This window comes from Rattus norvegicus, chromosome 12, assembly GCF_021556685.1.
Source record: "Rattus norvegicus strain SHRSP/BbbUtx chromosome 12, alternate assembly SHRSP_T2T, whole genome shotgun sequence".
In the NCBI taxonomy this organism is placed as follows: Eukaryota; Metazoa; Chordata; class Mammalia; order Rodentia; family Muridae; genus Rattus; species Rattus norvegicus.
The window spans coordinates 53,493,478-53,517,664 of NC_141545.1; the positions used below are offsets into that span (position 1 = coordinate 53,493,478).

The 24,187-nt window shown below is 43.2% G+C and overlaps 1 protein-coding gene across 7 annotated transcripts in view; it reads right to left on the bottom strand.

The window, feature by feature from the left end:
- Positions 1 to 24,187, bottom strand: part of Golga3 (golgin A3) — a 48,162-nt gene that overhangs the window by 8,004 nt on the left and 15,971 nt on the right. For 5 of the 7 annotated variants that reach the window (XM_087578630.1, XM_087578631.1, XM_087578629.1 and 2 more), the window contains 14 exon segments: positions 22,973 to 23,279; positions 19,730 to 19,932; positions 18,991 to 19,128; positions 16,123 to 16,284; positions 15,388 to 15,756; positions 13,680 to 13,757; positions 12,501 to 12,764; positions 11,402 to 11,496; positions 9,721 to 9,937; positions 8,824 to 8,967; positions 7,742 to 7,939; positions 5,332 to 5,448; positions 824 to 963; positions 36 to 168 (listed from right to left, as the gene is read on the bottom strand). In XM_087578630.1, the coding sequence (XP_087434756.1) occupies positions 36 to 168; positions 824 to 963; positions 5,332 to 5,448; positions 7,742 to 7,939; positions 8,824 to 8,967; positions 9,721 to 9,937; positions 11,402 to 11,496; positions 12,501 to 12,764; positions 13,680 to 13,757; positions 15,388 to 15,756; positions 16,123 to 16,284; positions 18,991 to 19,128; positions 19,730 to 19,932; positions 22,973 to 23,279 (2,565 nt within the window). 7 annotated transcript variants of the gene reach the window in all.

Below are 24,187 nucleotides of genomic sequence, written 5' to 3' on the forward strand. Positions count from 1 at the left end.
TCTGAGCAGTAGGAAAACAGGGACCTGGCTGTTACCTCTTGGCTCCCTGTTGGTTGCTGGCTCCTCTGTTCTTCGAGCTTCTTCTGCAGGAGCTGGAGCTGGGTCCTAGCTTCTGCCAGCTCAGTCTGGAATTGAGCGATTTCTTGAGAATGCTTTCCCTCCTGAATCCTGGCATTTAAACGAACAAACAAACAAACAAACAAACAAACAAACAAACAGGTTAAAAATGACAGAATTCTCTCAATTTGTCCTCCAAGGATGTCATGATGAGACCTTTACCCTTGGCCATAGACAGTATAAAGTCCTTCCAGTGCTCTACCCCTCCCTAACCCTGCAAAGTCTTCTGCACTCTGGACACTTCGCAAAGCTCAGATTACGGTGCTGTCAGGCACTTTCATAACAAAATAAACAAATGCCTCTGAGGCTTCTGTAGAGGTGTGTGTGCAGCCTAGGTCTATCCTGCCCCTTTCCTCACGTCGGAGTTGATACTCTGTTAGTGTGATGCTACAATGGATCTCAAAACATCCAGGATATCCCTTGACTAAGGGTTCAAGTGGGGGTTCTTTCTATTCCAGGAAGAAGTCAAGGAAGAGCTGGGTTATGGTTAAACTCAGACTTCCTAAGAAAGGAGTCAGATAATTCTGTTCTTTTGACTTGCCCTGATTGGTATCTTAGGAAAAGACAGATGATTCTTGCTGTGAGATCCAAAATGAAATAAAAATGACAGAAAACCCTAATTGCTCTGATGCAGTCAGTATATGGAATTGACTGCGATCGCCATGGCCAGCCCTGGAGTATACTTGTGCAAGCATCAGGCACTCACTGGAGCTCATCCACCTCGGCCTGCAGTGTCTGTACCAGGTGTTCTTTGGCCTGCAATTCTTTCTTCACCTCACTCAGCTCCAAAGTCGCTGCCTTAAAGTGGCGGCGGTTGTGCCCAGCTTCCACCCTGGCAGCAGCCATCTAGAAGAAAGTGAAGAAGTTGACATTCCTCACACACAAGTTGTACCATGATGACTGCAACAAGTTTGATGGAATTTCCAGTGGCAGGACTGAAGCCCCCTCAAACCCATGTAGGACCAATCACTTCTTTTTTCCTCTCAAGACTAACTTACTGATAAAGATGAAGGTAACTGGCTGTACGTTTAGCATGCAGTGGACCAGTAACATGTAGCTGACAGACTGCTGAATGAATAAAACTCAATCACAGTTTCTTAGTTTAAATAGGTTTTATATTCCTCAACTATATTTGTTTATTAGTAATTAAGAGTATTCCTAGTTCTTTTCTTGTCTGCTTTTGAGACAGGGTTTTTCTGTGTAACAGCCTGGCTGTCCTGGAACTCTCTCTGTAGACCAGGCTGGCCTCAAATTCACAGAGATCCGCCTGCTTCTGCCTCCTGAGTAAAGGCAAGTACCACCATTTCCAGCCACCCCTAATTCTTATATTTCCATCTAGTTGTAATAAAAAGTTAATCCTATTCTTAATGTAACTGGCATTCTCTGAATATTTGGTGATTTTCAAAGTCAACAATAGATTCTCACAAGATTTCCAAGCAAATTCTTGAATGCATAAAAAAATTACATTTTCTTTTCTAATAGTTTAGAAATATTAGAGAAACAATTACAGCTGTCTGTGCAGCAACATTGTGCTTAGCACTTTAGAGGATTAGGGTTCACTACAAAGAAGAAAAAAGAAGGCACGATCAGTATCATCACTACTTCTGCAATGTGCTCTATACTTTCACTTTAATGGTCCTTCAAATTGTGTCACAGATTGTTTTGGTCAGGTTGTTTCCATTCAAAATGTCTGCTTTTAAAATGAGAACCAAAGAGATTTACAAATGGACAGTGTGCAGAGAATGAGAAATTTCAGAGTGCTCAATCCTTCATCAAATCCTTCCCTTCAGGGCTCAGGAAGATACATATTCAAAAAAGGGGTGGAGAACCAGAGGGGATGGATGTTGTCTTCCAAACACAGCAGGATTGAAACACGTAAGAACTGACAGAAACTGTGACAGCACACACAGGGTCCAAACAATGAGAAGGGTAAGTGCACAGGGACTCCCAACTCAAGCAAGAAACTATCTGCCAGTGATACCCACTTACAAAGAGAAAAAGTTTTATTCAGTGGAATCTCACTGGGTATTAACCACACCTCAGGCCAGAACCCATGCTCAGGAGTAGTTGGCCAACACAAAATGAACTCAATGGCCTTTTTTTTTTTTTTTTTTTTTTTTAAAGTTTCTCTTATTTGCCTATTTTTAGAGAAGGAAAGGGTATATATAGAGTTGGGTAGAGGGGTAGGAAGATCTGGGAAAAGTTGGGGAAGGGAAAAGCATGATCAGAATAGATTGTATAAAAATGTTTTGTTTTGTTTTGTTTTCTTTTCTTTTTTTTCGGGGCTGGGGACCGAACCCAGGACCTTGCGCTTCCTAGGCAAGCGCTCTACCACTGAGCCAAATCCCCAACCCCATAAAAATGTTTTAATATGAGAAAAAAAGACTACTTTTAAAACAAGTAAAACACAAACACACACACACACACACACACACACACACACACACACACACACACACACACACACACGGTTCTTAAAACGTTCTCCAGATGGGCATTGACATATACACTCTTAATCCTAACACTTGGGGGGCAGATCTCTGTGTGCTTGAAGCAAGCCTGGTCTACACTATAAGTTCAGCCAGCCTAGGCTACTACATAGGAAGACCCTGTCTAAGAAAAAACAAACCCCAAAACAAACATCTCCCACAAATTTTCTTTTCCTTCTGAAGGTTCCAAAGTTCATTATCAATGTCTTATAGGCTAGAGAGATGTATCAGTGATTAAAGTACTTGCCATGATAGCAAGAGGACCAGAATTCATTATCACTAGTGTCTACATAAAAACAAAGTGTGCATGGTAGGCCATCTGAAATGGACAGCATTAAAAGGCAAAGATAGGATCCCCAAGGAGACTAGCCATCAGCAGACTTTAGATTTAATTAAGAGATCCTGCCTCAAAGGATAAGGTGAAAAATCAATCAAGGACGATTCCAAACACTAGCCTTAGGTCTCCATGTGCAAGCACACAGTCATGAACTAACATCTGCATATACAGATGTGCCCAACAAATGCAAACATGCATATACATACCACACATGCAAACAACCATAAAAATATCAAAAATATATTATCATCATGACTATTGTTAAAATTATGACTAGATGCACAAGAACCAAAACAAAGAAAAGTGATATCTTAACACAGAAGGAATGACGATGTGGGGTGCAATAGACCATGAGTCAAAGTCCCAAGCACAGCCCAGGTAGCTAATCAGATAAGCAAATGGGAGCCATGGATATACCATTATGTTCATATTAAAACTGTGTTTACCACGCCTTGAAATTGTCTCACTTTTAAAACTTTTTCTGGGCCAATGAGGTGGCTCATCAAGTAAAGGTGCTTGCCACACAAGTCTGACCATTTTAGTTCAATCCCTGGAACCCTGTGAAGGAGAAAAGTGAACTGACACCACTGAGGCCCACCCCCACAGCATAGTTGTAGCCATTTTGTTCCATGCCTGCCAACTACTTCATATTATTGCTATGCTTACTAATCATTGACGCAGAAAAAAAAAAACTTGACTCAGAGCAGGTTCATGCTGACCACATACCCTGTTATGTTCTATATGTTATGAGGTTTGTTACTCTTAAGAAATTGTCCTTGGGACTGAAGAGATGGCTCAATGGTTAAGAGCAAATTACGAAGGAAATTTACCATAATTACTAAGGAAACATGGAAGACTGACCACTCTACTTCCCCTTGTATCTCCTATGAGCTCATTGTGGTTTTTGTTGTTTTAGCCTTTAAGAGCTAACATTGAGAAATGTTCAGTGCACAGCTTTTTGCTCCTGAGTCTGATATGTCTGTTGCCCTCATGGATCAGTCTTTAGTTATGTGTTCAATAAATCATCCCTGTCTGACTGAGATTGGTGTTCGTGTGGTCTATGGGACAAAGTTGTCCCTAAATTTTCATATATATATATATATATATATACATATATATATATATGTATATATATATATATATACATGTGTGTGTGTGTATGTGATGACTCACACACATCATGTACATGTATATATGCATGTATACATACATGTACATGATAAATTAAAAAAATTTTTAAGTTATAATTATATTTCACAATCTCAGGTAGCCACTGAGGTATACACCTATAATCCCCAGTACTTGGGAGGTAGAAGAGGATCATGAATTCAAGGTTTTCAGGAACAATGGTATACATCTTTAATCCTAGCATTTGGGAGCCAGAGGCATGTAGAGCTCCATGAGAGGCCAGCCTGGTCTATGTAGCCAGTATCAGGCCAGTCAGGGCTACGTCATGAGACCCTATCTAAAAAATACAAAAGGAAAAATAAGAGTCCAAGGTTATCCTCAGCCACACAGCAAGTTCAAGGACATTCTGTGCTTCAAGAGACACTGTCTCAGAAAAATAAAAAGAAAACTCTATGTGTATATAAGTAACAATGTTACACACACACACACACACACACACACACACACACACACACACACAGTGGCCATGAGTATTTGTTCTGTGCCAGGGGAAATGTCAGCAGGAAGATCACATTCTAAAAGAGAGGAGGTTACAAAGCAGTGGTGGCACAAGGCTTGGGAGGTAGAGGTAGGTGGAGTCTGTGAGTTTGAGGCCAGAATGGTCTACAGAGCAAGTTCCAGGACAGCCAGGGCTACACTGAGAAACCTTGTCTCAGGAAGAAAAAACAAAAAACAAAACCAAGAATGGAGCATAGGACGGCATGCACACTGGCCACCACAGGCCTTTGCTGTTATGATTATACAATGGACCAGCAAAACTGGGATATGGAGAGGAGCCAGCCACAAAGACTTTTAAGGCTGTATGCAGCCGTCTTTGATGACTATTTTTAGGCAAGGTCTTGCTATAGAGCTTAGGCTGGGCTCAAACTCACTACATGCAGCTCAAGCTGGCTTTGAAGTCAGAATCCTCCTACCTCAGTCTTTTAAGTGTTGGGAGTTTGCACAAACAGGAAGTGTGGTTTTTAATTTTACAGGAATGTCTTCCTAGCAAAGACCAATGTGTGTATGTAAGGGTGGCTCAGTCTATCCTCCCCAGTCCTACATTGTTAAAGTCATTTCGTATGATGTCATTTTCTACAAAGAAACAATGCCATGTCCTATGCAGTCTGTGTCATGACTGCCCAGTCCTTAGAAACAAAGTTATCATGTGGAGAGCTACACCTCCCGGAAGGCCTGATCAACTTGAAGCTGGTCACACACCTGTTCCTTCAGGCTGCTCACTTCCGTCTTTTCTTTCTCTAATGAGATTTGTAAGGCTTGGACAAGTTGCTTCATCTGGCGATCCTCCTCCTCTTTGCGCTGTAAAACTGCCTGCACCTATATCATATTTTGAAAGGATAAATAAAGAGAAGTATAAATTCCATGCACCCATACAATCTGCAATACAATCTGAGATCCTCTCTAGTCGGCCATCACGTGGAACCCAGTAGGACAGCATAAATGATGGCATCACAGGAAAGGAACAAGGTCGGGAAGGTAAGAAACCCCACTCTGGGCTGGAGATGTAGCTCAGGTGGTAGACTGCTTGCCTAGCAGGCATAAAGTCCTGGATTCAAGTCACAGCTCTTATACATAAAACAAAGCAGGCATAGCTATGATCCCAGAACTCAAGGCAAAAGAACTAGAAGTTTAAGGTCATCATCCTTAGCTACTGAGTGAATTTAAGGCCAGCCCAGATGTATGATCCCCACCTGAGAGACAAAGAGACGAGAGAGACGAGAGAGAGAGAGAGAGATATCAATCGATGCAGAAGTCTGACCTCACAGGAGTGTGTCACTTTGTTGAATAGCTATGTTCAAGAACACAGCTTTGAACCATCCTCCCAAAGAAGCGAATGTATCATAAGAGATGTTTACAAGGAAGTCAGACCAGCAAGAACAGGAGTTTTGGAAACTGGAACAAAATGCAAATTGGCTAAACTCTTCTAGTAACTACTATTTCAAGGCATGGGTGGGACATGGCTGTACTGGCTGGTCTTGTGTCAATTTGAGTCATCAGAGAGGAAGGAACCTCAGTTGAGGAAATGCCTCCATGAGATTCAGCAGTAAGGCATTTTTCTCAATTAGTGATCAACAGGGGAGGGCCCAGCCCACTGTGGGTAGTGCCATCCCTGGTCTGCTAGTCCTGTGTTCTATAAGAAAGCAGAATGAGAAAGCTGGAGGAAGCCAGATAGTAAATAGCACCTCTCCATGACCTCTGCATCAGCTACTGCTTCCAAGTTCCTACCCTGCTTGAGTTCCCATCCTGACTTCCTTCAGTGATGAACCACAATACACCAACTGTCTCTTCAGTTTGGGAGCCCAATTCCCTTTCAACTGTCTCTTATTTTCGCTCTTCAAAATCTCTTCCCTTCTTTAGTCCTACTCAACCTTCTTTCTTCTTTTCTGACCCTATGTTTCTGTCTCCTGACCCTACTGCTCTCCTCCTCAATCCTACTGCTCTCTTCAACTCCTTTCTCCCTATTCTCTCTTTCTCAGCCTCTACAGAGAGCCAATTGTCACTGAAGAGCACAGAGTCATTTAAAGGACACATAAAATATTTCATATTACAAATATGAAGTGTAAGCTGAATAAACCCTTAACTTTTCAACTTGCTTTTTGGCCATGGTATTTCATTGAGCAGTATAAATCCTAAGACAGTAGTGGGTTACTGCTGTGACAGACTTGACATGTGGGGATGACTGTGAAATGTCATTCAAACTTCGAGCTGGAAGGGCCCCTGAGTTCATTAAGAACTCAGCAGGATGTTTTTTAGGAGCCTGGAAGGTTAAGAATGCTGACCAGTGCAGAGATGGAGGCCTGGCTTGTGAAGTTTCAGAGTTAGAAACTCTGACAGGACTGTTTGCTACTTTGAATTAAGACTCTGTCATTTTGGTCAGCAGGGTCTGAAGAGTCAGCTGTGATTAGGATTAGAGAGACCACTGAAATGAAAACTTTGCATTGCTGGGACAATGAATACTGGTTAGCTAGAGCTAAGAAATTAATGGTGATTGAGAAGAGACCACTATCATTAAGTGAAATATGGGAAGTTTCCTGAGAACACAGAAAAGCTGTGTTCCAAAACTGGCCAAGGTTGTATCTTGTGCTAGCAGTTGAACTTGGTAGTTTAAGAGTCACTCAGGTGGGTATTGAAGACATGAAGGGGTCATGCAGAGTAGCTGTGAGAGGCCATTAGTGAAGATGTAGTTAAGTGACCCTTAAGTGACATTCTGAAACTTTCCCTGAACTGTTCACCAACCTCCAAAGCACTGTAGAACCTAAGGAGCTAAGAACAGAATCTACAGTAAGATGCCAATTTGGGGTTCAAATTCCATCTCTAATTCCTATCATGACTTCAGACGAGTGTCTTTTGTACAGGTTTCTGTCTAGAACTAGGACAGACTGACCTGTCCCACGAGAAGCCTCCCACACAAAAGGGACTAATGAACTTGGGACAGTAAGCACAGGCTCTCACAACTGGGGATCCCGGTTTATGCAATCAATGGCCAGGTTCCTCTGAGCCAGGTGTGGGGTCCCCTGAAAGTGGCTATGACTCAGTATGGTGAGACACTGATCATAAGTATGGTCCACATGACTCTCATGCTGCTCCTGGCAGACATAGGCCTCAGCACCTGGAGATTCAGCTGCACCAGGTCAGCTTCCCTCTTGGCTAGTGCAGTTTCCAGAATGCTGTTGTGCTCCCGCAAAGCCGCATTAGATTGTCCAAGGCCGGTGAGCTTCCCTCGCTCATGTTCTAACTCCAGAGCTAGCTTCTTATTTGACTCTTCAAGACGTTTTATCTTCCTTCTGAAGCCTCTGGATTCTTGAAGCTGAAACATATTGGTACATGTAAAATGTCATGCTCTGGGCAGGTGTGGAGATCCATGGCCATAACGCTAGTACTTGGGAGGCAGAGGCAGAAGGATCAACTCAAGGCCACCCTGGATATGGAGACCCTGTATCAAAAGCAACACCTTCCCACATACAAAAAAAAAAATCATACTCTGCTAGACAGACTACTAAACTAAAAATACTCAACTGAAAAGGTAAGCGATTTTCACCAAGAGTTAATACTAAAGCACAAACTGTCCTCGACTTATTACCTGTGAGTCCGCTACTCTTCTGGGTTCACAGGCTTCAGAGAAGCCACTTCAGAAACTAGTTGCTCAGGGCCTTGAATGAGCTGCTCACCAATGAACATGGAGTTGATCTGACCTCAGCAATACCCATTTGAGGATAGGATAGATTGCTGAATAAAACACACATCCCTGAAAGTTATGTAAAGTTCCTAAAGGCCCTGCTGTAGCAACAGAGTAGGCAGGGGTAGCCAGAGGCTGGAGACGGGACCTTAGTGAGTAGGGCCAATAAACTGCGGTGTCTGCTCTCTGGCAGATTTACCTTGGGTTCGTTATTTACAATCAAAGCATTCTAACTGGGAAAAGAACAGGATTGTCTAACCTTTAAACACTGAATTAATCAGAAATCTGTTACCTAAAAATCTGCTAGGATGGACTCACAGCTATCATGGGACTCATGTGCATACAGGCTAGACATACCTGCCTCCACATGTCTCAGTAGTCTCAGCCATGTAATAGCTGCAAAGGTGGTAACTATTGATCTTCCCTAGATACTGGCAACAGTGTGGTCCAACAACAGTTACAGGTGATCCAGGAGCAAAGCACAGCCACGCTGCGCTTAGCAGTGCAGGTGTTACCTCATCCTCGAGCTCCAGCACCTTCTCCCGGGACTCTTCCAACTCCTGGCTAGTCATCGTGATCACCTCCTGTAACTCCTTCTCCAGCAGTATTTTGCTTTGGCCAACATTCTGCAGTTCCACCTCCAGAGCATGAATCTTCTCCTGAAAGTCAAAATGGGAAACATATTTAGTCACTGGTCTTTTCCTCCTTCAACTCTTATGGGCACATACCTGATCACATTCTAGATTTTGTTTTAAAAGTTTTATTCCATGTTATTCATTTATTACATGTGTACGTGCATGTGTGTAGGTGCTCTTGTGTGCATAGACAAACTTCTTCAAAGGACAACTTCTGGTGTCAGGTCTCTTCCTGACTCCTACAATGTGAATGGGGATCAAACTCAAGTCATCAGGCATGGTGCAAGGGGCCTCTACCCATCGAGCCATTCAGCCATCCCCGTTGTTTTGGTTTTAGAAACACAACCTCCTTATGCAACAGCACAGGATGGCTCTGAAGTAGTAAACTTCTCCCCTCCGCCTCACAGGTATTGAGATTACATTACTAAACCCAACTCAGAAGGCTCTATCTATTCTTTTGTTTGAGATAGGTCTCATTAGAACTTGCCAGACAGCCAAGATTAACCTTGAAATCCTGGTCATCCTACTTTAGCCTGCTGTGAGTTCAGGGCCAGCTTTGTCTACAAAGCAAGTTCCAGGACAGCCAGGGCTGTTACACAGAAAAATCCTGTCTTAAAAAACAAAAAAACGGGGTTGGGGATTTAGCTCAGCGGTAGAGGGCTTGCCTAGGAAGCACAAGGCCCTGGGTTCGGTCCCCAGCTCCGAAAAAAAGAAAAACATAACCAAAGAAAACCAAGAGTCCTAAGGACTTCGACTGGGAGAAATGTGTTTACCTACATGTAGAGCAGGGTCACTGCTGCCACCTGTGCTCTGAGCTCTGAGCTGGTTCAGCTCCGCATCTGTGGCCTCCTTGTTAGCCAGAGCCTCCTGTAGGCGACGGCTGAGAATGCTCACAGCATTCTCGTAAGCCTTGTGCTTAGTCTTCATCTCCTTCTGGGCACTGGTCAGATCTGAGCCCAGCCGCTTCATCTTCTGCTTCTGTTCTGTGATGGCCCTGAGACATGAGAAAGCTGAGTTAATCTTAGTGCACTCAACCAGCTCCTGACCTCAAACACCAAGGGCATATGTTGGCATGTTCATCCTTTAGGGTTAGATGCAGGATTTTTTTTGGTTTTGTTGTGTTGTGTTGTATTGTATTGTGTTGCCTTTTTGAGACAGGGTTTGTCTGTGTAGCCCTGTCTGTCCTGGAACTTGCTCTGTGCACCTTAAACTCAAGAGATGTGCCTACCAGCACACCAGGCTTAGGGTATTGGCTCTCGAGAGGCCACTTTAGCTTAACCACTCCGTGTTCCCCAAACCAGGCTGATCCTCAGGTGAACTTGGGCAAGTGTGTTCTTGCTTTGGTTTGGTTACTAAAGGAAAAGAGGAATTTGTCAGGGATCTATGCTAGGACAGAAGAAACTGTAAATCCACCGAGTTGAATCCACAATCATCAAGATCTGCCCTCCTCTCTGCACAATTTAAAAGTGATTCTATGATGGGCACATTGGTATACACCTGTAATTCCAGCATCTGAAAGGCTGAGGGAGAAAGATAGCTGTAAGTCAGAGATTATGCTGGACACAGGACGACTGGGCTACAGAGACCTTTACTCAACAAAACAAAATGATCTTGTGAGGGCAGAGAAACAGCAAATTTCAACCAAAAAACATCCCCATCATTTTTCCTGAAGGTCAAAAGCACTCGGTAGATTTTTGAAGGTATTCATAAGCAGCACAGATTGCACCATGGAGTAAAGAGGTCCCAAGAGTCAGAGCTCATACTGTAATCCCAGCATTTGAGAAGGTGAAGTAGAAATGTCACAAGTTTGAGATCAGTCTTGGCTATAAAGAGAGACAGAGTCTCAAAAGCCAAAAAAGCAATGATAGCTGAATCTCAATGAGTTCTAGACCAGGTAGGGCTACATAGTGCTACCCTCTCTAGAAAAATAAAGTAATATAAAAATAAATAAACTACCCAAAAGGGTATTTGCAAAAGTGTACATATGCATGTATGAGCAGTGACTGGTGAGAGTCATGTGTTTCCATTTGTGACAGATGAGTCTCAGTGCCAACCCTAGTGAGAGAGCAGGGATGACAGGATACTGGCACCAGTTTATGGCATAAAAAAGTCAAATTAAATAAAGAGATTGTAGGACTAGGGCATGTAGCTTAATAGGAGAGCTTTTATTTACTATACTCAATGCCCTGGCTTTCATCTCCAGCTTTGGGGCAGGAGGGGGTGCTTCTGTAAAAGATGCTCGAGCAAATCAACTTAGAAATTCAGATAAATAAGTAAGAAAAAGGTAACTGCCAATCACGAAGGAATGTTAGAACCACGTTCCAGGCTACCTCTCCATGAGCTGGAGTTTAATAAGGATATGTTATGAGCACAGCCAACACCACGGACTATCCAAATTAGTCCCTCTTCCAGCAGAGATGGTGCTCCTCACAGGCAGGTGTATGTTGCTCAGACTTACTTCTTGGCCTCTTGCTGCAGCACCTCTATTTGTTTCTTTAGTGTCTCATTGGCCTCAGTAAGGGCTATCATCTGCTCTTTGTCAAACTTCAAAGACTTTAAAAAGAACAACAACAACAAAAAAAAAAAAATGTGCAGTTAGTAAAACGCTGTATACTCCAGATATCTGTCACTGATGACAACACTTCCTAGCAATCAAATGCATTTCTGGGGGTTGGAGAGAACTGGCTGCTCCCCTAGAGGACCCAGTTTCAATTCCCAAACCCACATAACAGTTTATAATCATCTCTAATTCCAGGTCAAAGCAGTTCAATATCGTCCTTTAGCTTCTGTGGGTGGCACATTCATGGTCCAGAGATAGACATGCAACCGAATCATCCATACACATAAAACAAAACCACAACCGATTTCTGTCCATTATGTCCAGACCATCACACGCCTTCCTAAAGTTCTCCTGTCAGGAAAGACGAGTTCAGGTTAGCCCCTGCCTTACCTGATACCTCATGAAAGGAACAAGAAAGGGGCCACGACCTCTTAGGGACTTTCAGCATGTGTTTTTTGTTCTAGCATCCTTCATTATTGCCTCTCCAAATTTCTCATCCCAGGAAGTGTTCCTTATTTGGGACCAAGATCTCTATCTTTACCATTAAAGTCACCTCTTACACCCTTGTCTGGTCACCAAGCCAGTCAGTCACTGCACTCATTAAAACAGCCAGATGCAGGGGCAGTAGAGCTGCCCAGAGGGAAAGGGTAGGCAGCTACACAATCCTCCCAGTGCAAGCATCCTGCCTAAACTCAGGATATCTGCAGAGCACTCTCTCCTTTCTGTCTGGTGCCAACTCTGTGGACTTCTAGTCTCAAGAAACTAGCTCCCCAGACCATGTAACAGGTGCCATGACCCGATGTTCACTCTTCTTTGTTTCCTTCATGTAGCATCACAGCCTGGATTTATCGGAATATTAGTTCAGGAAGCCTTGTCTTTAAACTGTTTTAAAAGTCTTTCTTTGTTGAAGCTCCCTGTTCCACCCCGCACACAGTAAGCCCCCAGCACACTTGGCTGAACCTTCACAACTCAAAAGAACCAATCTACTGCACTGCACCTGCAGGTGAATCTCCATTTCATCTCGCTCTTTCTGCACCGACTGGAGATGCCCCTCAAGCTCTGCCATCTGCTGGTGAACCAGGGACATGTCCTTCTGCAGCCGTGAGTGCTCTACTTCCACAGTCTTCTTCTCTCCATGCAGCTTGATCAGCTCCTGCCTCAGTTCCTTCATCTCTGAGTCCAGGCGTTTTTTGGTAGCTTTCAGCTCATTGATGAGTTGGTCTTTAGAAGCAGCATCTCGCCGATAGGCCTCTACCATCACCTTCGGGACAAGTCACAAGTAATAAGCCAGTGACAGTCAGCACCTTACTCAGTGAATAAGGCTGCTTTATAAAAGCGTTTATCAACAATTCACGGCATAACCCTCTCCTCGCCCACATTCTAGGCATGGAACCCAGGGCTTAGAGGATTAGAGGAAAATGCTTTAACCACTAATCTACATCTCTAGCCCTAGGGTGTAACTTTTTACACAAAATAATAGTTACTGAAATCTGATACTGCCCATGGAGAAACACCAATGATGATGGCATGTCTGGATTTCTGTCACACAATTTCTACAAACAATGACCCCAAAGCCAAACACTGCATGAAGCATCCCATTATCTTCCTGGGATCCCTGTATCTTCTAGGTGATCGTACAAGGACTTATCTTCCCTTGGTTGCAGTGCTTAGAATCTGAAAGTTTATCCTTTGAGTACCGCAGTAATAAACTGAAACACTACTTATAAACGAGCTTTGGAGGATCTTCCTCTCTTAGAACAAAACATTCAACTGATGGCTGGCAACAAAGTAAGGAATCAGAGCCATCCCTCCACCAGGAAACATGAGCTTCAAAATACAAAACTTATGTCATGGATCTTTTTGGTACAAACTACATTTGTTTTAAAGTTGGATTATAGTGTAAGCTTTTTACACTCTATACAGAAAATACAACTAGTACACGCTGACCAAAAAATTACACACGGCTTTTGGAAGAGATAATGACAGGGCACCTTCATTATCACAATGGTTGGGGAAAGGGTATGATGTCTCACTGTCTGCAATGTGGGGACACATTAGAATAAGTACACCTTTAAAAAGGTAAGAAAGACACAGATGCTTCTCTCTTTCTGATTTTGCTCTACTGCAACAGACTACTCAGCAGAATGCCCAACAATTGTTTCCTATGTCTCCTTACCTTTTGCTGAAGAAACTGCTCCTTTACTTTCTGCATCTGTTTTCTCAATGTGGCTGTCTCTTGCTGCAAGTGTTCCACCTACAGGAGAGGTTTGCAGAAGAGTGGGTTGACGTGGAAACTCTAGTTTCTTTGCAAAGTTATTCAGGTCAAATGATGTTTTGCTGGGGCACACGGGTCAAAGGATGCTTGATAAAGGAGAGCATTGCTTTGATTTGCTCTGCCTTGCTATTCTTTGCTAATGACACCCATGTATTGGTTCACCTTACACAGCGTTGTTAAGCTCAACTTGTGCAAATGCTGCCATTGAGAAAAGTTTGCCCCAAAATTGCTTGTGAGGTTCCTGTGGCAGTATGCGACTTCCACGGCCTCAGGATTAAACAACAGCTGCTGGTTTGTCCCTGGTGTGGGCCTGCCGAAAGGACTGGTCTGTAGCTGCCAGTTCATGTGTGCTGTTTGCCTGCCTAGAGGACTATTCTGCAGCTGCTGAGCTGTATTTGGTGTTTGCTACAGGACAGAACTGCTGCCAAAGAAGAGTGAGCTTGTACTCGAAAAACTACTGCTGAGCAGGTCCACTCCCCACATCCTGATAACTTTTCTCTTCCACGACCTCTGCTGGGTGGTGCGATAGAGGAGAGGTGCAACCCTTATTAAAAGATGGTTACAAAAAATGTATGCCTACAGGGAGTACAGTCTGACAGTTCTAGTCTGTGCCCACTGACATTTTTTAAGAGCCAACACCATCTAGAGCACAGAAGGTGGCTTTCAATCAGACACATGCTGATAGCCCAGAGGCTGCTCAAGGAGGACACATGACCAGTATCCTTCTTCCTTGCCACTTAAAAGTACAAAGACTAGGTGAAGGGCAGTGCAGTGAAAGAAAGGGTAAGGCAGGGGATGCTCTAGAGTAGACAGATGTAAGCCCTTCCTGGAATAGCCAGAGAGGAATTCTAAGTTTTGTGAGCAACACATCTAGCGACAGAGTCTCAGCTCTCTCTGTTCTTGTGGCAGGAAAGCAGCCAAACACTACATAGAGGAGTGAATGGGGTTCTAATCCAATGAGTCTCAACTTACAACACCCCATATTTTTCTGACTTAACCCATACCAGAGACTGGCCCAGCCATACTATCTGGAAGTTGGTAGAAATTGACATCTCAGGCCTTAGACTACCTCAGCTATACACATGAAGAGCCCCAGGGACTCAGGAATACAGGATGTATGTAAAAGGCTACAAAAAAAAAAAAAAAAAAAAAAAAAAAAGCTTGTTGCTGCTTTGTTATTGTGTATGAGAGAAAGAAAGATGGAGAAATTCTGGGGGTTGAACCCTGGGACATGAGGCAAGTGTGCCACCACTAAATCACACCCCACACTCAATAAAAAAATTGCTTTTGAGCAAGCCACACTCACCCCATCAGGGCTCTTAGAGCATTCTGCATGGTATATGTCCAGGATATATGATAGAGATAACCAGACATATTACATTATTTATAATTATTACATTCTGAAGTGGCCGTGAAATCATGTTCACCCCACAGCAGTTAGGAGCATCATCTGAGATGTAAGGCAGTTGGGGCACCAACTTGCACACAATGCCTCAGAGATAGGAAGACTTTGTTGAGTACCCAGGTTTTCTATATTAAAATTATTCCTCTTCAAAGACCAAAACATGCTCTACACAAGTCCTTCAGAAAACATCTAAGCTAGTGTTACCTGGTTGGACTTGACAGCCACATCTTGTCTCAATTGTTCTAAAAATCCTGATGTCTCCTCAGTATCTTCTTCCAAACGCCGTGCTCCTCTGTCAAGTTCCTCCTTGTCACTCCTGGCTGAGTGCAGAGCCACTTCTAAGACAATCTTCTCATTCTGCAAGAAGTGAATGGCATCCTCCCTGGAGTCAGCCTCTCTCTGCAGCTCTTCCAGCCTTGCTTGTAGCTCATCATAACGTGTTTGCAGGTCATCGAGGGACTGCCCTTTGGCCTGTAGAGCCTCCTGTGTCGATGTAAGCTGCTTTATCACATCTAGATGCTCCTGCTGAAGTGCTGCCAGCTGCTGATCTCGCTGGAACAATGTCAACTTCACCTGGAAATAAGTGATAAATTTAACATGCTGCCTTCCACCTGGCACAAGAATTTATGTATTTTTGATGTTTAGAATTTAAGTAATTTTGATGATTCATTAAAAGGCCTTTTTTTATGTAAAATTTTAGAGTAGAAGAACATGAATAGAAAGAAGCAAACCCATGATCAAGCTAGTGACAGAACAGTCTGATAGTGACCATCAAATACATTCAACAGATAGCCCCAAGCAAACCTTAGCTACCAACCCAGCCTGATGCCAGAGAGCACACTGAGCATGTGTAAACTGCACTTAGACATGCACTCCAGGCAAGGCCCACATCCACAGAGATCTCTGTGAGCCTGGGGTCCAGAGAGCACAATTGCTTGCCTGTTCCAACTGTTGCTCCAGGGACGCTGCTGCATCCGCCACTTTCTGTAACTGTTCCCGTTCACCTTCAAATTCTTCCAGCTTCCTTTGGAGGTCTTCTTCCACCATTGTCTTCGCCTCCCGAATCTGTACAAATGCTGCCTCCTGATCTAACATGTCAGCCTGAATAAGAAAATAGTATTTCTTTTAAAGATTTATTTTATGTGTATGTGTGTTTTTACTCCATGTATGTATGGGTAGGTACCACATGCATGCTTAGTGGCCAGAAGAGGGCATTGAATCTCCTGAAACTGGAGGTAAGATGGTTGTGAGGGGTATATGGGTGCTAGAAATTCAACCTGGGTCCTTTAAAAAATAGCAATTGCTCCTAACCACTCAGCCATCTTGCCAGCTCTATTTCTTTCTTTTTTTTCATTTACTTATTTATTATATATAAGTACACTGTAGCTGTCTTCAGACACCAGAAGAGGGCATCAGATCCCATTACAGATGGTTGTGAGCCACCATGTGGTTGCTGGGATTTGAACTCAGAACCTCTGGAAGAGCAGTCAGTGCTCTTAACCACTGAGCCATCTCTCCAGCCCCACTCTATTTATTAAAAAGCAGAAAAACTTGATCACCAATAACAAACTTCAAGTCTCATCCTTCACAGAGAAACCCACTGCTATGTAAGCAGTCTCTATCCGTATCTCCATCCTGTCTATGAACTGCAACCTGACAGGCTCAGTCCGTAGGTGGTACCTACGGACGTACTAAAGGTGGAGGCATAGTCAGGCTACTCAGGACGGTTACTCCAGCTGACCTGGGCTTGTCCCAAGGAGGGGAAGAGAGGGGAGAACCTGAGAAAACAGAGTTGGAGATATATTTCGGCTACAAAAAGTGTTTTTTCGGGCCTGGGAACTATTACATAAAATTACACATGGTGACACATACTTGGGATAGCACTGGGTGGACACCATCACATCCAACCTAGGTACATTTCTTCCAGGAAATAATTTCAAAACTGTTTCTAGTTCTTAACAGAGTCTTTACTCATTATAGCTCTCAACATAATTCTCTTCAACTACCTGAGCCAAATGGTTGTTTGCTCCATATGACAAAAGTACAGGTAGGAAAAGATGAGAAATCAGAAAAGCCACAGGAAAGCTAAATGCCTCTGTGATCATCTATGAAAGATCAGGATCAAAACTGGCCCAGGCACACAATTCAAAGTCATTACTGACTAGATCTTTTTTAATAAAAACTTTTTTATATTTCGTTTATGTCTGTGTACGTGTGTGCATGTGAGCACATGTGCCACAGTGCCAATGTTGAGGTCAGAGGGTAACTTACAGAAGTCAGTTTTTTCTTCCACTATATGAGCTGCAGGGATCAAACTTAAGTCATAGACTTGGCAGCAAGCAACCTTACCATCCTACCAGTCTCTGATTAGATATTTTGTATTTTGTTTCCTTTTTATTTTTTTGCTTTTTGTAACAAGAATCTTAAGCAAGTAATACTATCTATTTTATAAAAAAAATAAAGACCAGGGCAAAGGGCTAGTGATAGAATGCAGATAGCAGAATGACTGCCTGACTCACAAAGCTCTGGTTTTGACCCCCATATCACATTAAAATGGGTAATTGTGGGACATGTACACATCACAGCACTCAGATAGAAGCACCCAGAGATAAGAGGCAGGAGGTTAAGAGTTTAGGGTTATCCTAGGCTATAGAGAGTCTGAAGCCAGCCTGGGCCACACAGGCCTGTTATGAAAAGCAAGACTGAAAGAAATTCTCAGAGTGGTTAAGAAATCCTCCAGGGTAGCAGTTCTCAACATGGGGGATCTAAGAAATCATCCAGGGCAGTGGTTTTCAACCTGGGAGTTGCATGTCAGATATTTACACCATGATTCATAATAGTAGCAAAATAGTTATCAAGTAGCAAAAAATTAATTTTATGGTCAGGGTCATCACAACATAAGGAACTGTATTAAAGGGTTGTAGCGTTAGGAAGGTTGAGAGCTTCTGACCTAGGTGTTAGAGAACAGGACTGAGATCCAAGCCAAATACAGTTCATTCCCCATCATCATCTAGAGAAACAGCAGGCAATAATGAAAATGCCTTCAGAAGAACACTGTCACTGGAGGACTGAAGAGGGTGAACACTTGCAAACAAATACAAGCCCCTGTATTGGGCCTGGAAATACTGTCTAACGTACAAACATCCTTAATCCCCTTTTCTCCATTCACTCTGTGGTTAGCTCTGTCCCAAGACTGCAACAGTGCACTGGTAGGAACTCCAAGGGAGGCTTTAAAGAAGAGCGACAAGGTCCCAAGGGCACTTGGGCCACACAAGAAGTAGAATTCCAAAATGCTGAACAGCTACACTGCATGCAGCTTAAAGGGATTACGTGTGTGTGTTATGTTTTTGTGGTGTGTGCACATAAATGTGTGGTAACACACAATTACCTGCATGTATATACAAGCCCAAGAAAAATTTAGGGTATCTGTTTTTCTCCACAATACTACCTTGAAGCAATGTCTGTCACTGAAGTAGAAGCTTGCCATTTTGTCTAGGCCAGCCAGCAAGCTCACAGAATCCTAGTCTCAACCTCCTGCAAATGCCGGGGTTATAGCAATGTCTGACTTCCACGTAACTAACTCACGTCCTCCTGCTTGCACAGCAAGTGCTCTTATCCACTAAGCCATGTTTGTAGCCACAAAAGCATTTTTTGAAATATTAAATAAGATAGAAAAGTATACATATTCAGAAGACACATTCGTATTTACTTGTGGGTATTTTGATTATGTTTGTGCATGCTTTACACTTGCTAGCAAGAACCAACATGGAATAAAAAGTATCACTCCACTAGCACCACAGTCCTCACCTCAATGCTCTGGAGCTGAACAGCTATGCGCTCTTTTTCCTTGATGGATCTGTGCTGAGTTTCTGTTAGCTGATGCGATAGGGACACATTCTCAAGTTTCAGGTGCTCCAAAAGGCCCGCTTGAGTCATCTGTCCGACCTTCAAAGAAAAACCCAGGAGGTAAAAAGAAACTTAAAATTAGGCATCAAGTGTGGCCCATTATCCCTAGTCACTAAGATGTTCTCTCTTTTTTAACAATGACTGAACTTATCAATGTGACCTATTGCAGGGAAAGCTCCTGCCCTTCTGTCTTCCACCCCAGGACTCACCTACACAAACCCTCTGCCAACCTACCTTGAACTTGAGCCATGTGAGTTCTATATGGGGCAGGGGACTGTCCACCAGATCAGGCATTCACACCTGAGAATGTGTAGTCTGGACATGACCTACACTGGAATTCCTACTTAAGGTACACCTATAAATAAGCAGATCCCACTGGATCCCCACCAGCTCCCTGTGACGGAAGGGAAGGCGTGAGAAGCTCTTATAGAGGATGGGTGCTGGTTGGAAAGTAATCAGCAGTTACTAAACAAAAACATATCCATGATATCTAAAACTATAAACACCTTTCACCACCATTTTACTAGCTTTGAACATGTGATCCTCTTGTTTTAGCCTCTGGAGTTTTAGATGCCATCACACCTTTGCAATTCAGGGGAAGCGTGTCCCACAGCTCTGAACGGAGTTTCTGGCACTGTACCTGGATGTGGGCCATCTCTCCTTGCAGCCTGACTCTGGCCTCCTGGGCCAAAGCAAGCTGCTGTTGGTACCACTGCCGGGCCTGCTGCAAAGAAGTGATTTCAGCCTGTGATGCTTGTAGTTTGCTGGTCAGTGTTGTGCGCTCCAGCTGTACTTGCTGGAGCTGGCTCTGTAGCGCTGTCATCTGCTGCCGCAGGTCATGAACTGAAAGTAAGCAGGCACAGCCAACTCAGACCAGCCAGCACCAACAAAAAAGCCACAGCTGGGGTCGTTTGACCTAAGGTTGAAGTCTACAGAGAGAAGCAGTACTGTTGATGCTGGTTTTGCACAGTGGACATGTTCTATAAAGTTACCACAAAAACAGCAGTGTTAGACAGAGAACCACTGCTCCCAGAGAAAGGAGTCACAACAGTTCTATTAACTGATGAAAGTGTCTGTTCATTTACCTGTGATTTAGTTTAAACACACCTTAATTAATATCTGCTTAATTATTAATCTATTATCTATTAATTATTCATCCACATATCTATTACCTTAATTATTATGAATGACTATAAAGCTCATGGCCAGCAGCTCTATGTAAGTCAGCTACAATGCCTTAAGGAAGTTTCTGTAAGGAACTGTCTAATCTATAAAATTGCTTCGAGCTTCCTCACATACAGAATATCATCATTTGGAGCCATTTTAAATAGCAATTACTTGTGGCACGAAAGAGATACAAAAAGGACACATATTAACAACTTGAGCTGAGGGCAAGACTAAGGGTACAAGAGAAATGATTACTACCTTGTTCCTTCTACAGAGGTGGAAGAACACACATCAAGTAATTCAAATATTTAGCTAATATCATGGCCATATCCATTAACAATTATAAATGTGCTTGAGTAAAGCTGGAACAACAAAAAAATTATGCCGGGAAGAAACTCCAGTTATGGAATCTGCAAGGACCGAAACCCAACCATGTGTCCCAGAAACTGCCATGTCACTGTGGCTCTCATCTTTGAGTACCCAGTGACATCATCGATTTGCCATAAAGAAACAGCCTGAGCATTGGATGGTTGATTCCAAAGCAGCACCTGCTAATTGGTCCTTTGGTCAACTCAGCATGAGCAGGGTGGGAGGAAAGTAAGAAGGACGACGAAGAAGTCAACAATACAAAGTCAGACATCTTAAATTTTAAATTATATCCTGAGCTTGAGAAAGTACTTGTGTTGTGAAGACATTTCCCTTCTTTTCTTTATTTTATGTGGTCACAGGGATTGCTAAGATGTCCAGGCCACAAGCTTTTCATTCCTTTCTCTTAATCTTCAAAGTAGCTGGGACTAAAGTTATATGCCACGAAAACTGGTATAAATATTTTAAATGAGGGGGGAGAGACAGAGAAAAAGACAGAGACAGACAGACAGAGACAGAGAGGGGTGACCGGTCTGCTGGATAGTTTGATGTCACTCTGACAGAAGCTGAAGTCATCTGAGAGGAGAGAACTCCAATTATGAAAATTCCTCAGTAAGATCAGGTTGTAGGTAAGCTTGTAGGGCATTTTCTTAATTAGTGACTGATGTGAGAGGGCCCACCACTCACAGCAGTGGCATCCCTGAGCTAGTGGTCTTGGGTTGTATAAAAACCAGATGCCAAATAAACCCTCTTCTCCCCAGGTTGCTTTGGTCATGGTGATCATCACGGCAACAATGACCCTAACTAGGACAACCAGGTATCAGTGGCACCAGCTTGTTAGCTTACCACTTGGGAGATGGGAGGCAAAAGGATCCAATGTTCAAGGTCATCCTCAGCCACATAGCAAGTTCAAGGCCAGGCTAACCTACATAAGACCCTGTCTCAAAAAGAAATAAAAAGATTGTTTAAGAGTTCACGATCCCTTTGCAGTGCTTCAATTCCAAAGTAATGAGAACTTAGAAAGGAACGAAATGAACCTATTTAGAAATTTTCAGATTTTTTTCCCCTAATGAACTAATGAACCATAAAATGCTCAAAGACTGAAAAATAGCAATTTAAGGGACTGTTTCGATGCTCTAGTGTTGGGAATGAGCTTCTGGGTAGCAGCTCATCACTACACTGTACTGGACAAAAGCCTCACTTAACAAGCCTGCATTTCCTTTATCACGAGGCCTTCAATCTCCCAACCCCACTTCCCCCTCTCCTTCTGACTTATATTCAAATAATATCCTTTAGTATCAGGGTTTGGCTCAGGTGAAAACTGAAAGCAGGGTATCTTTATGAATGACCTGTAGGTAAGCCCCAAGGGCTATAGACCAACATAATGAGCAAAGGTTACTAACCACTAACACACACATTGCTCTTAAAATACTTTAGACAGCATCTGAAATTAGCAGGAATAAATGTTGTAGTGAGAATTTTGGTTTCTTTTAAAAACACAGAAATAGGACTGTGCTTTCATTTTAACCCCAAATGTGGGATGGAGCTGCTTCAGATGGTCCACAGCAGCTGACTGTGATTTGCCTCATGCTCCGGCAGGAACACGACTTTGCCAGCTGCAGACAGTTTCTGCAATTGTGTAATGCTTGAAATTCTGGGGATTTCAGAAGACATTATAGGGGCTGGTGCCCCAAGAAGCAAGGTTGGTTGGGTGGTTGTTTGTTTTTTGTTGGTTGTGGTTTGTCAAGTAGTTATGTGCAAGAAGAAACAAAAAGATATTAGATATCCTGATGTCGAAGATCAAATTTGCCCCAAGGAACTCAATGCCCCTAATAGCAGAAAGTAGTCTTTTCTTTTCTTTTTTTTTTTTTTCTTTTCTTTTTTTTTTGGAGCTGGGGACTGAACCCAGGGCCTTGCGCTCTACCACTGAGCTAAAACCCCAACCCCCAGAAAGTAGTCTTAATGGTAATGTGCCCCTGTACCCTTTTTCCTCTCCTATCTACTGGTAGGGGGTTGAAAGCATAGAAGAAAAGAGGTGGAGAAGGGCAGAAGAAAGAAAAACCCACAAAATGGTGAAAGACAAGCTACAAAATGTAGAATAAATATACAGTTCAACCACTCCCAAAACACTGGATTTAAGAGGAAGGAGAGCAGAAAGAAATACTTCTAGTGGTAAAAGTCCAAAGTCAATTCCTGAGTTTAGGCTACCTTCTTTATGCAAAACCATAGACTCTCAGGAGTTCAGCCCAAATTATTTTATTTTAACAATGCAGAGGGTCTCTGTGTTAATCGTCTGCTAACTTGAACCAATTACAGGACCCAGAAATCACACCTGGGCTGCAGACCTTACCTGTGTTGTCCTTGCTGAGGATGTTTCTCTGCATGGCCTCCACTTTGGCCATCAGTCTCTGATACTGCTCCTCTGCCACTTGTAGGTCATTGTTTGACGATGCCAGGCTGGCATTTTTAGCTTCTAGCATGTTCTGCAGGTCAGTCATAGCCCGCTCCAAATCCCAGCAAGACTGCTTCAAAGTGTCCACTTCAGAACTAAGGGAGTCTTGCTTCTGCTGGCTGCTGTGACTGTGTTCCACCTGTGCCTGTAGCCTTGTGCTCAGGGCAGCAAGCTGGGCCTGTAGCTCAGCCTTCTCTTGAAGTGCCTGAAAATATCCCCAAAAAACCATAATGGCTTTCAGAAAAATAAGTCCCTCTCAACTACTGTTTTCACAAGACTGCTTAAACTTATTATGTTTACAATCAGTGGGACAGAGAAAAATGGCCTACCCAAAAAGCAGTCATTTAAGCGTGTCAGTTACCTGTTCCCCATGTAAAACAAGTTGACAGATCCCTGAGAGATAAAAGCAGTCAGACTGAGATCAGTGAGGGAAATGCTGCCATTGCAGAAATTCAGAGCTAAGCCATAACACAGATTTAAGAGTAGACTTCAGGGGCTGGGGATTTAGCTCAGTGGTAGAGCGCTTACCTAGGAAGCGCAAGGCCCTGGGTTCGGTCCCCAGCTCCGAAAAAAAGAACCAAAAAAAAAAAAAAAAAAAAAAAGAGTAGACTTCAGTGACCATAGCAACAGTGCCACAGGACAGACCACAGACAGCAAACAGGCTCCAGGAGCTACAGACAACAGCTAGGAGACAAGTGAGGGCTGCGAGTATTGCTCAGTGGCAGAGTGCTTGATTAGCACGCAACAGGACCCAAATTCAATCCCTAGAACTACAAAAGGGGGTTCAATAAATAAAAAATTAAAAAGACAAAGACAAGCCCCAGTCACCAGCACTCAACTCACCTAATCTATCTGAGAGTTAAGTATGGAAACGCACCACTCAACGTGTTAAAGAAGTGTGTCAACAGGATGTCCACAGACAGAGGAGCAAACACCAAAGGAATTGGGATAATCAGTAAAACTTAACAAGATTTTACTTCTTTGTAGTACTGGGGACTGATGCCAGGGATTTATTCCTGCTAGCCAAATGCTCTAGCTCTGAGCTGTACCCCAGATCAAGAGGAGTTTAGAGTCAATGTAGCCGACATCCACAGGACACTGGCAGAGAGCCAT